This window comes from Oryza glaberrima, chromosome 2 (genome assembly GCF_000147395.1).
Source record: "Oryza glaberrima chromosome 2, OglaRS2, whole genome shotgun sequence".
In the NCBI taxonomy this organism is placed as follows: domain Eukaryota; kingdom Viridiplantae; phylum Streptophyta; class Magnoliopsida; order Poales; family Poaceae; genus Oryza; species Oryza glaberrima.
In genome coordinates this window covers 9,676,893-9,690,315 of record NC_068327.1, presented here as the reverse complement: position 1 = coordinate 9,690,315, position 13,423 = coordinate 9,676,893, and the positions used below count along the sequence as shown (strand labels likewise).

Sequence of the window (13,423 nt, the reverse complement as noted above, 5' to 3'; positions counted from 1 at the left end):
AGTGAACAAGAACTACGTCTGTGTAGAAATGGTTACCAGCAAAGATTCTTCATTGCCATTTGAGCAACTTCATATTTTCTCCATAAGATGTTCAAGCGTAATGCACTGGTTTGAGGATTTCTCCAAGGCGTTAGACTAGAAATCGAAGCCAATGAAAGATGATTAAGCAGTAAGCGACAGAAGCGCATTTAACGTCAGATGATGACTGGTGCAAACTCTGATGAAGCCGAGCACCTAAACTTGCAACACCACTCAACATCAAAGCACAGAAGAAAATGAAAAATGTCATGAGCAACCAAACAGATGGGCTTCAATGTCTCAGTCATGACGTTGAATTGCATGCAATTTTCATAAGATGTGAATCCCACTAGTGGTATAATCGCTAATTCGCTACGTTTACAACTTCTTGCCCTAGTACCCCAAACAAAAGATTATTAAAATTGGACATGAGAAGATACATGTAAGGAGCATTGCCAGGCACTAGCTGCTAAACTGCCGATGCTGCTGCTCAGATAATCTCCGCCATACCATTTGCCAGCAGTACTGCAACGTCACTGCACCCATGACGCATAATAGTGGTGTACCAATTACGCAGCCCCCAGGTGCAAGATTGATTAGTGTCTGAAATGAACAAATGGTATAATCAGGCCAGGCCCAAATTCAGCAGTGCATTGTGCAAACCATACTTGATTACATGAGAAGATCAAGAAGAAACATTCATATGTCATACCACATGCTACTCAAATAATATACTACCTCCGTTTTTTAATGTATAACGCCATAGACTTTTTAATCAACGTTTGATCATTCGTCTTTTTTAAAAAAATTTGAACAAATATAAAAATATTTAAATCATGCTTAAAGAACACTTACTGATAAATCAAGTCACAACAAAATAAATGATAATTACATATTTTTTTTAATAAGATGAATGGTCAATGTATCTCAAAAAGTCAACATTGTCATATATTAAAAAAACGGAGGGAGTAATTAATAAGTTGGAAATATAAAAGATATTACAACAATATATGGTGTGATATAGATGGATACTGATGTCATAGTTTCATGATAGAAGAAATAGAAAAATGCTCCAACTTTCCATGCAAGATGAAGTTGCCTTTTCTAAAAATATGAAGTAGGTAAAAAGATTTTGTAACTATACTTCTTTCGAAAGCTAGTAACACCTATTAATGCATTTACCTTATACATGATATTGTATATTTTTCCTACATCTTGGGGCAACATTTCACTGTTTCAGTTTACTATAAAGTTATCTTGATACCAATAACAGTCAAATGCTAATACATTTCCTTTATATTATACCATACAGTAGTTTAGCACATTCCAAAAGACATGACATCTACTCTGCTGAAGCATTGTTAAGTCGAGCTAAGGAATGACCTGACAAAGCTTCAACAGATTAATATGTTTCCATGATTTTGTATAGCCGAACCTATATTTTGTATGAAGAAAACAATGAATGCTGCATACAACATTATGAAAATACATTAATCTGTTGAAGCATTGTCAGGTCTGTCATAAGAGATGCTCAGCTCAAATAAAAAATTGAAACCTAGTTCTTACCATTACAGAAGCAATCAGATGAACAACTGGGACAAATACTTGATCACTTCTCTTTCTCTCGTCGTACCCATTAAAAGCAATAATCATTGAGAATGTGTGGATGACCAAGAATCCAAGAGAAATAATGGCTGCAAACAGCACACAGAGATAACATCATTATGCAATACAAGTTCAGCATAATACAATTTTGCATCAAATATCACCCTGATTTATGAAATTAAAAAATATGTTGACAAATGAAAGCACAACATTAACAGAAAGAGTTGTATTATAAAATTGTTTACCACCAATCCAATTAGAAGGAAGGCTTCTTTTCATTCCTAGAGCCCAATTCATATTAGAGAGTAAGGAGAAACTATGACTTACCTGACACAAGGAAAAATGGCATCCTTGAGCACTTTTCAACATAAAATGTGGCTCTGCCGAATGCTGGAGTTAAAAGGCTGAGGCAGAAAAAGACGGCATGAGCCACTCCATGGCCTAAACCACCAGCTGCAAAGACATTTCAAAGTTCAAACAATAGCAGTTATCATTTTTGACTTACAGTGATATGAAGGACAAACGCTCACACTAACCAATAAGTGAATGCACAGTTTGCATTTAGAATATTCAGCTGAGCCAATACCGTAGACCAAGTTTGTGTTTTGATTATTTTCTAGTTTCGAATCACAAGATGAAGAACCACATATGTGTGCCTTGGCTCTGTTCTATACTCCATTTAAAAGAATGCTTGGTAGTTTTGCAGTGAATCTTCCAATCTTACCAACTCAGCACTGCAATTGTTTTACTAAGAATCCTTAATGCCTACCACATATTGCACTTTTTTATGTAATCTATGAAATAAGAACTTAAAACTGGATGGTCCAAGATGACCTATATATGTACTGCAAAGCCTATCGTTTGCAGTTATAATTATGTCCACTGTTAGGTGCACTGTGTAACAAGAATATGAAGAGTATGTCAAAATGTTAAGTGCACCATGTAACAAGAACATGAAGAGTGTGTTGAAAACTTACACTCAGTAGTTTTTAACGAAAATCAGGACAAGTACGGTTTTGTTTATCTGTATCAAAGTCAATGTCAATTTGATAGTCTAACTAAAAAATTTAGAACGTCAGCTTGCAATTATTACTCCATGTTGAAGACATTGGTTGGATATAAGTATGAACATATGAGGAGCAAGGTAGGAGACACCCTTGATTGGTTGGCCATTGCTGCCACCAAGGCATAAGACTTGGTTGAGAAGAGAGAGAAAGGGAAGGAGACTAAAGACCTTGATTATTCCTTGCTTGAATATTAGAGAGAGAATCAATCCTTATAAAGATTGGATGACTTCACTACTATGAAACAGATTAGCAAATCTAATCTTATCTCTAAGGCAACTGATGTGAAGTCGTTTGTTGCCATGTGAATAGTAAATAAGTATATTGATCGCGTGATACAGCCACACAGGCCATCCTGCCTTGAAATGGGCCCAAGCCCATGACACATCAGGAAAATAGAAACCTACGGGATATTTGTGAGTTGTGAATAATACAAAGTTAAAGTTTAATTCCTTTTGTGGAAAAAAGTTGCAACTGTAGACCACCTAAAAAAATGGAGGTACCATTCATCCCATATCCAAATGAAATATGTATTTCTTCACAGAAATGAAATGACGGTAAAGATATCAGTGGGTACCTATTTTAAATAAAAATTCAAGGCAAACACAAGCCAAATAGAGAAATAGTTTCTATATAAACGATGGATGGAGAAATATTAAGCCAATCTTGAAATAAGGACATATTGATCTAGTGATGCAAGAACTTACCCAACGATATTAGCATCTTGTCTGTCAAACAGAGGCGCGGTTTAGATATTCTATCAGCAAAGGAATCCAGCATCTCTTCCATTTTCCTGAAAAACAGTAACCATCACATATCATAAGGACATAAATCAACTTCAAGTTCCATAATTATATCATCTCTATACATAGTGAATACACTACAGGGACTGCCATAAAAAGGTGTGAAGTTCAACTTTCAATTATGGTTTACCTACTTGTAAAGCCTCCAAAAGACAAGACGAATGCCTTCTTGAAATGCAACAGATGTAAGGATAAGAATTGCATACGGCCACCAAGCTCCTGATCTTATAGGGAGAAATACCCTCCATATTCCCGAGAGAATTATCAAACTTATAAGCCAGAATAAAGTGCTGCACAAACAGAAATTAACAGAATTAACATTTAAATATGAAGATATTACAGTATTTTGTATTTAGAACCTCAAGAATCAGTTTCACAAGTACCTCACATATGTGTGCATATTGTTTAGTAGTTAGTTGTTGTTATGTACTATAAGAGCAGAATTAAGATAGCATGTTGTGTGAATATTGTTACTATCATAACAAAGAGTACTGCTAAATAATGGATCATGTAGCAATTATGGATTTATGATGTATGGAATGCTCAAACCCTGCCACAACAGCAAGGCTCCAATGCTGATGTGGATCTAGTGATTAATTTCGAGTTAATTTTGCATGGCAAAATTCATCTAATCCTTCTAATTTCTAATATGGTGGATGGAGTCATCTTTTTATTTGAAAACATTTCTCATATTTTGGGACCCAAAGAACTAATCATATCCTACTAACCATGGTGTCATCAATAAAGCAGCTTCCTGTCTATGTGTGATCTCCTGGCAGCATGTTTGATAAGGGAATCCCCAAAGTAATGCAGTCTACAACTTAAAATTAGCAAATGTACTAGTACCAGTAAGCACTGGGCCTTTTGTATTTTACATATCCAAATCAAGGACATACTGAGGATAGTGTGAGTTTAATTGCAGGGTGCAGAGGTGAACATTTCTATAGAAGTTGCATAGTGTTGCTGGATTGCATATTACAGAAAGACATAGATGACCATGTTTAAATAAAGTTTAAGTAGGCATGTGATCAGGTATTCAGTTTGTGACAAAAAAAAACACTTCACACACAAAATCCCCGGATAATAGGTACATCCATAAAGTTAACATACCCATACAGCAGAACTGGCAACTGAATTTTCTTCAGTGGCAACCTTTTACTAAATTTATATAAAGCCATTTATCATTCCCCAACACTACCAAAAAGGCAAAAACATTGTTTCTTTTTTCAGAAAAAATATATAAGCTTCCTGCGGCACACGAATTAGCTAATCAATGTCCAACAGTAAACAGCACTGATTTAAATTCACTGGACTCTGCACACCAACATAGGATCAAAAAGTATTATCTGCAACAAGAGTAGGTGTTCAGTAATTCTTTTTCTGCTTTGGTCTCCAACTACCTAGGGAGAGTAGCATCATGTACACAGCCGAGTAATCTAGGATTCGATTTTACACACATCTACTCCTTAATCAGATTCAGTCTTTTTTCCCCTAATGTAAAAAGTCGCACCGTATTGATACGACCAGAAAGCAGCATCCAGAATCCGAGAGTAAAATTCCACACGAAACCCTGGCACAATCAAACCAAGGAGGGGGCAGGGACGCACAAATCAACTTAATTCTCATCTTTTTACGCCAACCGAACAACTCCGATGTACGATTTCGCCACCCACATCACAAGTTCACAACGCCAACGATTTGATCCAAAGGCAGAAACAGGGGAGTTCTAAGAGAGGGCTAGGATGAGGGGGAGAGAGACCTGGTGAGAAGGGTGAGGACGAGGAAGGGCTTCCTGGCGACGACGCCGGCGAAGAGGGAGAAGGCGGGGCCCAGCGCGACCAGCGCGTACCCTAACCCCGCCGCCACCGTCATCTCCTCCCGCCGTCCGGCCAACCCCCGCGCGCCCACCGCCGGCGAGAGTGGGGAGGGCAGGCGTCTAGCTCCGGGCTGGCTCGCCGGAGGAGGTGGGGCGCCTGCGGCGTACGCCGGCGAGACGCGGCGAAGGCTCCGGAATGAGCAGAAGTGCAGAAGCAGAACAAAAATGTGGACCCCAAAAAGGCCAGTGGGTATGCCCGTAAATTGATTCTCTGTGCCGAAATCTCATGTGTGCCTTGTATTATCTCTCTATCTTGTGGAAGTTATTTGGACTGGACTATGGATCGGGCGTCTGATCCGTAGGTGTAAAAATTGGACGCTAGCACCACATATGCGTGAAAAACTACTTTAAACTAATTTTTTTCTTAGATTATTTATCCAAATCATGATTCGATTGCACCATTAAATTCATTGCAACTAAATCTTTAAAACAAGACCACACATGGATATATTCCGATGAAAAAAATTTAGCTTATTGTTGAATTATTTTAAATGTTGCACGTTGTTCTATTCTACCAAGTACATCGGAATTATTTCACTAAGTAGATCGAAAATGTTTCAATCGTTTAAATCGAGCGCTGGTTCACCTTATATAAAAACAAATGTTTCAGCAAATAGTGAAATAATGTTTCAAGTCACTACAACATTTTGATCCATACATAATGAAACATTATAAGTACACTAGGTGAAGCGTTTTTGGTGGAACAAAAAATGAAAAGAATTCCCTTAATAGAGGGTTTCCATAATATGTGGGTGATTTGTTACAAAAGAATGTTTCAATTCACCAACATTAGATCCATACACAATGAAACATTGCGAGTACACTAGGTGAAATATTTTTGGTAGAAAAAAAAATGAAACAGATTTCTTTAATAGAGGGTTTCCATAATATGTGTGTGATTTGTTATAATGGACTATATGGTGGAGACACATGGCAGGTGTTTACGGGGACACGTGGTGGGCTGGGGCGGCATGCGTGCGTTGGGGGGGGGGGGCGATTTTTTCCTCCCCCGAGCGACCGATCTAAAGGATTTTCTTCTATATATCTTATTAAGTTGATAGGTATGCACCGCTGATTGGTTCACTTGGCATAATTAATTATAGAGAGTGAGAAGGGTAGATTAGTTAGCTCCAGACTAGCACATCGGACATGGTGGGGGCCTATGGCATGTGTAGTCGAATGCCGACAAGAGTCGTGGGGTACTAAGGAAGGAAGACGCGATTTCGAATCATTCATTCAAGACCTTACCTGTGTATCTCAAGTGTTAGTGGATCTAGCTAATCTCCACTAGCAACTACTTCCTTCGTTCCAAAATAACTGCTCGTTTTAGGTTTAAAATTTATATCCAAATAACTACTCCTTAATCATGTAGGGTCCATCTCATATATATCTATGTAATGCTCTGAGTTAGTAGTGCAGCTAGGCTTGTGGGAAAAATAAAAGACAGGCACACAACTACTCCTAGGAGCATAATAATCCATAATGTGGAGGAACTGTTTTTGAAATGAGATACTGTAATTTCAGTGCCTTTTTTAGAGGCCTTTAGCTGTACCTCCCAGTAGGAGATGGTAGTAGTGTAGTAGGAATAATCCCACCGTTGATTTTTATGGACATTTTAATCATTTGATTAAGTGAGGTGGAAGAGTAATTAAGTAATTGTCCTAAGCATCGTGAGTTTAGCAGGAGGACGGCCCAAGCGTTCCGACGGCCCAAGCATCTCAGTCCATCATTTTCCATTGATAGCCCAAGGACGTCCACTGCCACATTCTCGAATACTGGCTTGGCCATCTTCTGCATGCCACCTATTATAATCTTACCGTATGTGATCAAATGAATGACTGGTGGGACCGCATGTAGGGCCAGGGATGCTTACCTGAATAATCATCAGCTTATTACTTCCTCCGTTTTATATTATAAGACTTTCTAGCATTGCCCATATTCATATATATGTTAATGAATCTAGACATATATGTGTACCTAGATTCATTAACATCTATATAAATATGGACAATGCTAGAAAGTCTTATAACATGAAACGGAGGTAGTAATTGGTATGGACAATTATGAAATGAATGTGTTCTTTTTTTATTACAGGTCACACGTACACGCACACACAACACTACACTCACATACCTATAAATGTGCCTAGTAAATTATACATTAATAGAGTAAAAAACGACACATCCCTGATTTCACTAAAGTCCACTTGCACATGTTTCATATTCGTGGGCACTAGGATTTAAACTCTCATGGTTGATGGGTAGAGTGACTACCACAAACTACCATCACACTGCAAGGGTTTCCAAAAAATGAATGTGTAAAAACATTTTTAGAGCAAATTTCAATTTAGGCCACATTTTATTATCTGACTTTTCACTTTGCATCACCCTTTAGAGGTGCAAGCAGATGAAAGCAGGGGTAGATGTGCTTTTGATTTGTACTACACCAAAAGCTGACTTTGGACAAAAGTAGCTGTGGCTTTTGGGCCCTTTGGTTAGCTTTTGGCTTTTGCAAAAGCAAAAGCAGGTTGAAAAGCCCAACCAAACACACCCTAACTCGTGTTTTCACTTTGGAACGGATAATTTTATCTTTAATTCATTTTGGATTACCCCGATTCTCTTCTCAAGTATATGAACGATCTCAAGTACGTCGGTTTCTACTCATCAATGGACTCTCGCAGCTATATGTAAGACTATTTCTTGTTGGCATATGCCAAGTTTGGATGTACATGGATAAAATAGTTAAATATGGTTCACAGTACCATAAAAGGTAAAAATAGCTGATTCAAATTGAAAACGTTAGTTAAAGGATGGTTTAAAGTAAAATTTACTCTTGTTTTTATAATAATAAATACCTAGTTGGTATAATATTTTTAAATAACCCTATCTGAAAATATAAGAAATTTTACTAATTTTAGGACCAAATAAGGATCAAAGAAAATGTTCATTCATCACTGTTCCTCCAGATAACCCCATATATAACGCACAGATATTGCGCTAGCACACTTAAGATCGTAGCGAATAGCCATCGATTGACATAATTATGTGCTGTGATTTTATAGTATTTGTTAATATTTCAATACATTATTGTTAAAAAATACACTATGTAAAATCTATTATGAGGACAAGTTTTACTCGTAAAAATAAAAAATAAAACAAAGAAACTTCAAATATATAAACATTATTTAATGATATTCGGCAGTTCTGCTCATGGATGGTCTGCTCCTGGACAGGCTCACATCAGACACATTCCTGAACGTGAGACATGAAAATCATGCTCCAATTCAGATGAAATTTATAAAATAATGTGTCATGTCCTCTAGAAGAAAACAGTATATATTTTCACAGCATACACCGGCAAAATCATGTTCTTGCGGTATCCTCTAGCAATGATCATATTCTGACTGTCCCACAGGTAACCATTTTATTGGGTTATTTCGGTAGAGAGAAGCTGCAAATGAGAAACCCAGCGCGATGTAGATCGAGGCAGGATTGGTGTGGGGGCGATGGCCAGTGGCCGGTGTGGATGTCAGGATCCGGACATAGGAGTTCTGCCGATGCCCTCTGATGTGCGGCGACAAGTGCGTACACCGGCGCGAGCATCAGAGAGGGCTGAGCATAGCGGGATGGAGGGTTCTGACGGGGGAGTGCTCACCGGAGATGTACCCTTCCCCCTCATCTGCGGTGGATCCGGAGTTGGGGCGGGCTTGGTGCGGCGCTGGGACAACGAAGGCCGGCGACTCGACGGTCATGGAGATTGGAGGCACCCCCAACGTGCCGTGCCGATCGAAAGCACCAGATCATCCCGGCAAAGGGCGACGGACGGCGGTTGGACGGAGGCCAGCGATGCATCATGTCCTCGTTCATGATCGATCCATAGAACCTAGCCATCACGGTCGCTTCCTCGCCTCTCCGGCCGTATCCTGATCGCACGGTCAATCGGCCGTAAACTCTTCATTTATCATCTGAGTATTTACACGAATGCCATGTAGTTTTCTCCCAGAAATATCTTTCTACTACACTACTATAAACAATATATACTGATATAGTAGCAATACACCTTGTCCATTGGACGTGGTGTATGGATGGCCCATACTCATTTTAAGGTACATTAAAAAAAATCCTTTTATTAGGATGCAATTAGTTTTTCAAACTATTAGGGTTTCGTTTTTGTTGCTAGGAGGAGTGATATTAAGGGGCCATGTGTAGTCATTTATTTGTTTATTTTGTTATACTGTACATGGATATCCCAATGCCATTTTTTTATTGCATGTGGGGATCCCAATGCTACATCCTCCTTCCATCGCAGAAGGGCATAAATGCCATTTCACTTTAGTGCACCATCCAAAAGGGACGGTTATTTTAGACAGAGGAAGTAGTATATAATAGCAAGGCCATAAGTTAGCTACAAGTTTATGTTGAGAAGAGAGACCCAGGAAAATAAGAAGTCCTCCAAGATAGATACGTTAAATGTATAGGTTAAAGAAAATGAGAGATCATATAGGTGAGACTGATAAAAATACACAATTATCGTTCCCGTTTCATATTCTTTTTCCAAATCGGAATAAAAAAATACACACTTATCGTTCCCGTTCCCGCCACTTGCCGAATCATGCTACACCAAATTCAGGTCAGATATCTATCGGTAAAGGTTGCTATTTAATGTCATACAATTTGTTGCCAAAGCTTTGTGACAGACGATCTGTCGGTATTTTTTTTGTTAGAGACAAACAATCTGTCGGTAAGTTAAAATAGTACGGTCAGCCCGTCGATCGACAAAGCTAGGGTTGTCGATAGTCCCGCAAAAAATTTAGCTGCACCAAAATCTTTGTTACGCGGGCTATAGGCCAAATATTTGGTGCCTAAAATCCCTTCTACACGGGCTAGCCTTATCCTCTCCGGTCAAAGACCTAGCCTCCCAGTTCACCTTTCTTTGTTGCAATTCATCGATCCCTCATTAGCACCACGCGTCATCCTTATCCCCTCCTCATTCCCTCGCGCCACCCACATAGCCACCCGCATCCCCTCCCCATCCCCTCACCGCAAAGAAGACACGCCACCCACATCACCACCACGTGTTGCCCTCTCCCCCTCAACGCCAAGAAGACGTGCCACCTCCATCCCCTCGCATCACCCCTCTCACCACCAAGAAGGGTGCCTTCCCCCTTGTTGGGAAGAAGAAGGGCGCTGCCACCAATCGATGCCAAGAATAGGGCGACACCCCCCACTGCCACTATGAGCTAGGTGCTAGCCCCATCGCTGGAAATTGCACTACGCTGCCTCCATCACCACCAAGAGTAGGGCACCGACCCCCCATCTCCACCTTCCACCACCATTCTCGATCCCTCCATTTTTCACCGCCAAGCGTAGACCCTCCTACTTCTACCCAGCCACCGTCGCAGGCCCCTATCCATATCTCATCTCTTCACCAGCAGCCGTTGCCGCCGCTCTCTATTCCATCTCGCTAGCCGCACCGCCCCTATCCATCCCAAAATCGAGCAGTAACCATAGGGCCCATCATCTTTGGTCTCAACAAACATCGCTCTTCCTACTTTCTCAGACATCTGCATGCAGTTGTTCTCATCTCTTATACCCATATTTATGTGAAATAAAATCTGTTGGAAGATAAACTTTACTTATGTGATACATCTTTTTTTACTTTTCTATTGATTTATTTTTTTGGTTAAGAAGCTTAGTCATACTTGAGTTTATTTTGTATACATAGGCCTGGTTTAGTTCCCAAGTTTTTCTTCAAATTTCCAACTTTTCCATCACATCAAAACTTTCCTACACACATAAACTTTTAACTTTTCCGTCATATTGTTCCAATTTCAACCAAACTTCCAATTTTAGCGTGAACTAAACACACCCATAGGGAAACTGATCCAGATCCATCCAGTTGGCTGCCGTGTTCTGATCGATCTGACACCTCTCGCTGATGGACTAAGCCCGTAGGCAAGGAACAACCGGTTTCGATTTGAACTCATTCGTTGTTGTCCGTGCTTGTCTTCTCTGGTGCATGATCTGTTTGGTTTGGGGATCCGTTTGCTTATAGCTAGGAGTTAGCTCTACTATTAGACTTGATGAGCAAGGTAAATAGTGCAGCTGCCTAGTGTTGGCTCCAAATACTATCCATGTCATCTACATCAAACAACATCCCATACTGTTTATTTTGGGACGGAGGGAGTGTTGATAGGGTTAGATAACCTCGAATTAGATTATATAGTATATCTACCATCTCGAAAAGGTTCTCATTTGCTTGTTTATTAGATATTATGTTTCTCTTCATGCTTAATGCTACATCAGTTAAGTTTGATCCATTAAGTAATATCTAGAACCATAATCTCTAGCTTGTTTCATGATAATCAATAGAGATAGTATCGGAGTTTCAGCCGATCTTACCTGGCTTAGCTATCTTCTTCTTAATCTATTTACTTGATATGTTAAATCTACCCTTTATATCAAGATATCACTAAGGTAAAATATATTAAGTTTGAGACCAATCTGCTTAGGTTAAACTAAAGATAAATTGATTCTTGTTTAATATATCTAACCTTCAATGATATCTTAGTATAAAGAAGTATCGGAGCAATAGCCGATACATACTAGATTTACCTATCGGCTATGACATGAGCTTATATAATCTTTACCTTGAAGTATTTTTAGACATAAGTGATTCATACTGTCTCGGTAGCTGTCCGATCTATCCCAATCACTTGGTTTAAACATATTTTAAAGTATAGATTATATATTGCTGATATCTATAGCCAATGCAGTAAAATTAGTCCTTTATTCACTATATATTTCATTGCCAATCCAAATCATATTGCATCGGCTCGATTTAGACGATGCGTCATCGACAATCTAGCCGGTCGGCTATCGTTTATGGATTTAACTTTGGATTCTTTGTTTCTTGTTGGTTATAGGATCAAACGAACTGGCACGCCCTGAACCCGAAAGCAAATCTTTGGACCTGCACTAGAGTAAATCAAATCTTAAGGGCCAATGTGTTTTTTTTTCATCAACACGCTTTTGGCACGCCTGGTGGGACCGACTTCGACAAGGTTTTCATCATGGTTGATATCAAAGCAAATGATATTGACCCAGACAACATCATCCCAGTAACGTTGGATAAGCTAACAGAAGAACAAAAGGCGAATCTGGAGCAGATGATGAACCAATTGCAAAATAAGTATTTGCTTTCATTCATATTGACCCAGCAAGGTACAGTAATTCAAAGACACAAAGTCACTTTCCCACTCGATGATGAAGGAACAAGTTCTCCTAAAGATGCCGAGCCAAAGGGTGAGAAACCAGAGGGAGATCCTGAAGAGTTCCACACTTTACAAGATCGCATTGATTATGCTATTCATTATGCATTGATCAATCAGTCGGGAGTGCTTGTTAATACTTTAACTAATATGATCAAATTTGTAGTTGATGGCACAATAACTGAGCATCAAGCTAAGGGGCCAGTTTTCCTTCCTAAGGGTGTTTTTCCACAATACAGGACCATTAGTACTAATAATGGTGGTAAATGACAACATATATCTGGAATAATCCCAGAATAGCAGCCTGCAGTAATATCGGCTTTTGGGAAGCCGGGTGCATCAGCATCAGCTCATGGTCAACCAAGTGTTTTATTCAGGCAACAGCCACAGCATACAAGGCATAATCTACAGCATGTCGCTCCAGAGCAAGTTGCTGCACTATTCAAGACAAAGCAACCGATTGTTGAGCGGATTCGCTAGATACTCATTGGGCAACAATCACCTATTCCATAGCAACATCAGCCTATTGGTGCTCAATTCATCCCTGACCAGCCCATCAAACCAACTTTGGATTCTTTGCTTCTTGTTGGTTGTAGAATCAAACCAACTGGCATGCCTGAACCTGAAAGCAAATCTTTGGACCTGGACTAGTGTAAAGCAAATCTCTCAGGCCAGTGTGTTTTTTTTCATCAACAGAGACATCCTTTCTAATGAGCAAATGCTAAAAAAGATGTTACGCGTAGTGCCACCCCTTATCGACCGAGCAGTTGCTCAATCTCAAGATAGT

At 39.5% G+C, this 13,423-nt stretch overlaps 1 protein-coding gene across 2 annotated transcripts; it reads right to left on the bottom strand.

Annotated features, from left to right (window-relative positions):
• Window positions 1–283: 283 nt before the first annotated feature.
• LOC127764663 (gamma-secretase subunit APH1-like) lies at window positions 284–5,560 on the bottom strand. Of its 2 annotated transcripts, none has more exons than XM_052289572.1 (6): window positions 5,250–5,554; window positions 3,625–3,780; window positions 3,395–3,480; window positions 1,951–2,076; window positions 1,585–1,712; window positions 284–621 (listed from the first exon to the last, which is right to left on the bottom strand). In XM_052289572.1, exons 1-6 carry the CDS (start codon window positions 5,360–5,362, stop codon window positions 481–483), a joined length of 750 nt encoding a protein of 249 aa, XP_052145532.1. In that variant the 5' UTR covers window positions 5,363–5,554; the 3' UTR covers window positions 284–480. The 2 variants fall into 2 exon arrangements, with proteins under 2 accessions (XP_052145532.1, XP_052145531.1); XM_052289571.1 differs by lacking the exon at window positions 284–621 and adding an exon at window positions 1,137–1,483 and having other exon boundaries at window positions 5,250–5,560.
• Between the last annotated feature and the right edge of the window lie 7,863 nt (window positions 5,561–13,423).

Bases quoted from the DNA above. Each gene is read 5' to 3' on its own strand.
- LOC127764663 (XM_052289572.1), bottom strand. From the start codon at position 5,362: ATGACGGTGGCGGCGGGGTTAGGGTACGCGCTGGTCGCGCTGGGCCCC. The intron at 2,077-3,394 runs GTAAGTTCTTGC...ATGTCTTTGCAG, and splicing joins CAAGATGCTAATATCGTTGG to CTGGTGGTTTAGGCCATGGA. The intron at 622-1,584 runs GTAAGAACTAGG...TGTTCATTTCAG, and splicing joins ATCTGATTGCTTCTGTAATG to ACACTAATCAATCTTGCACC.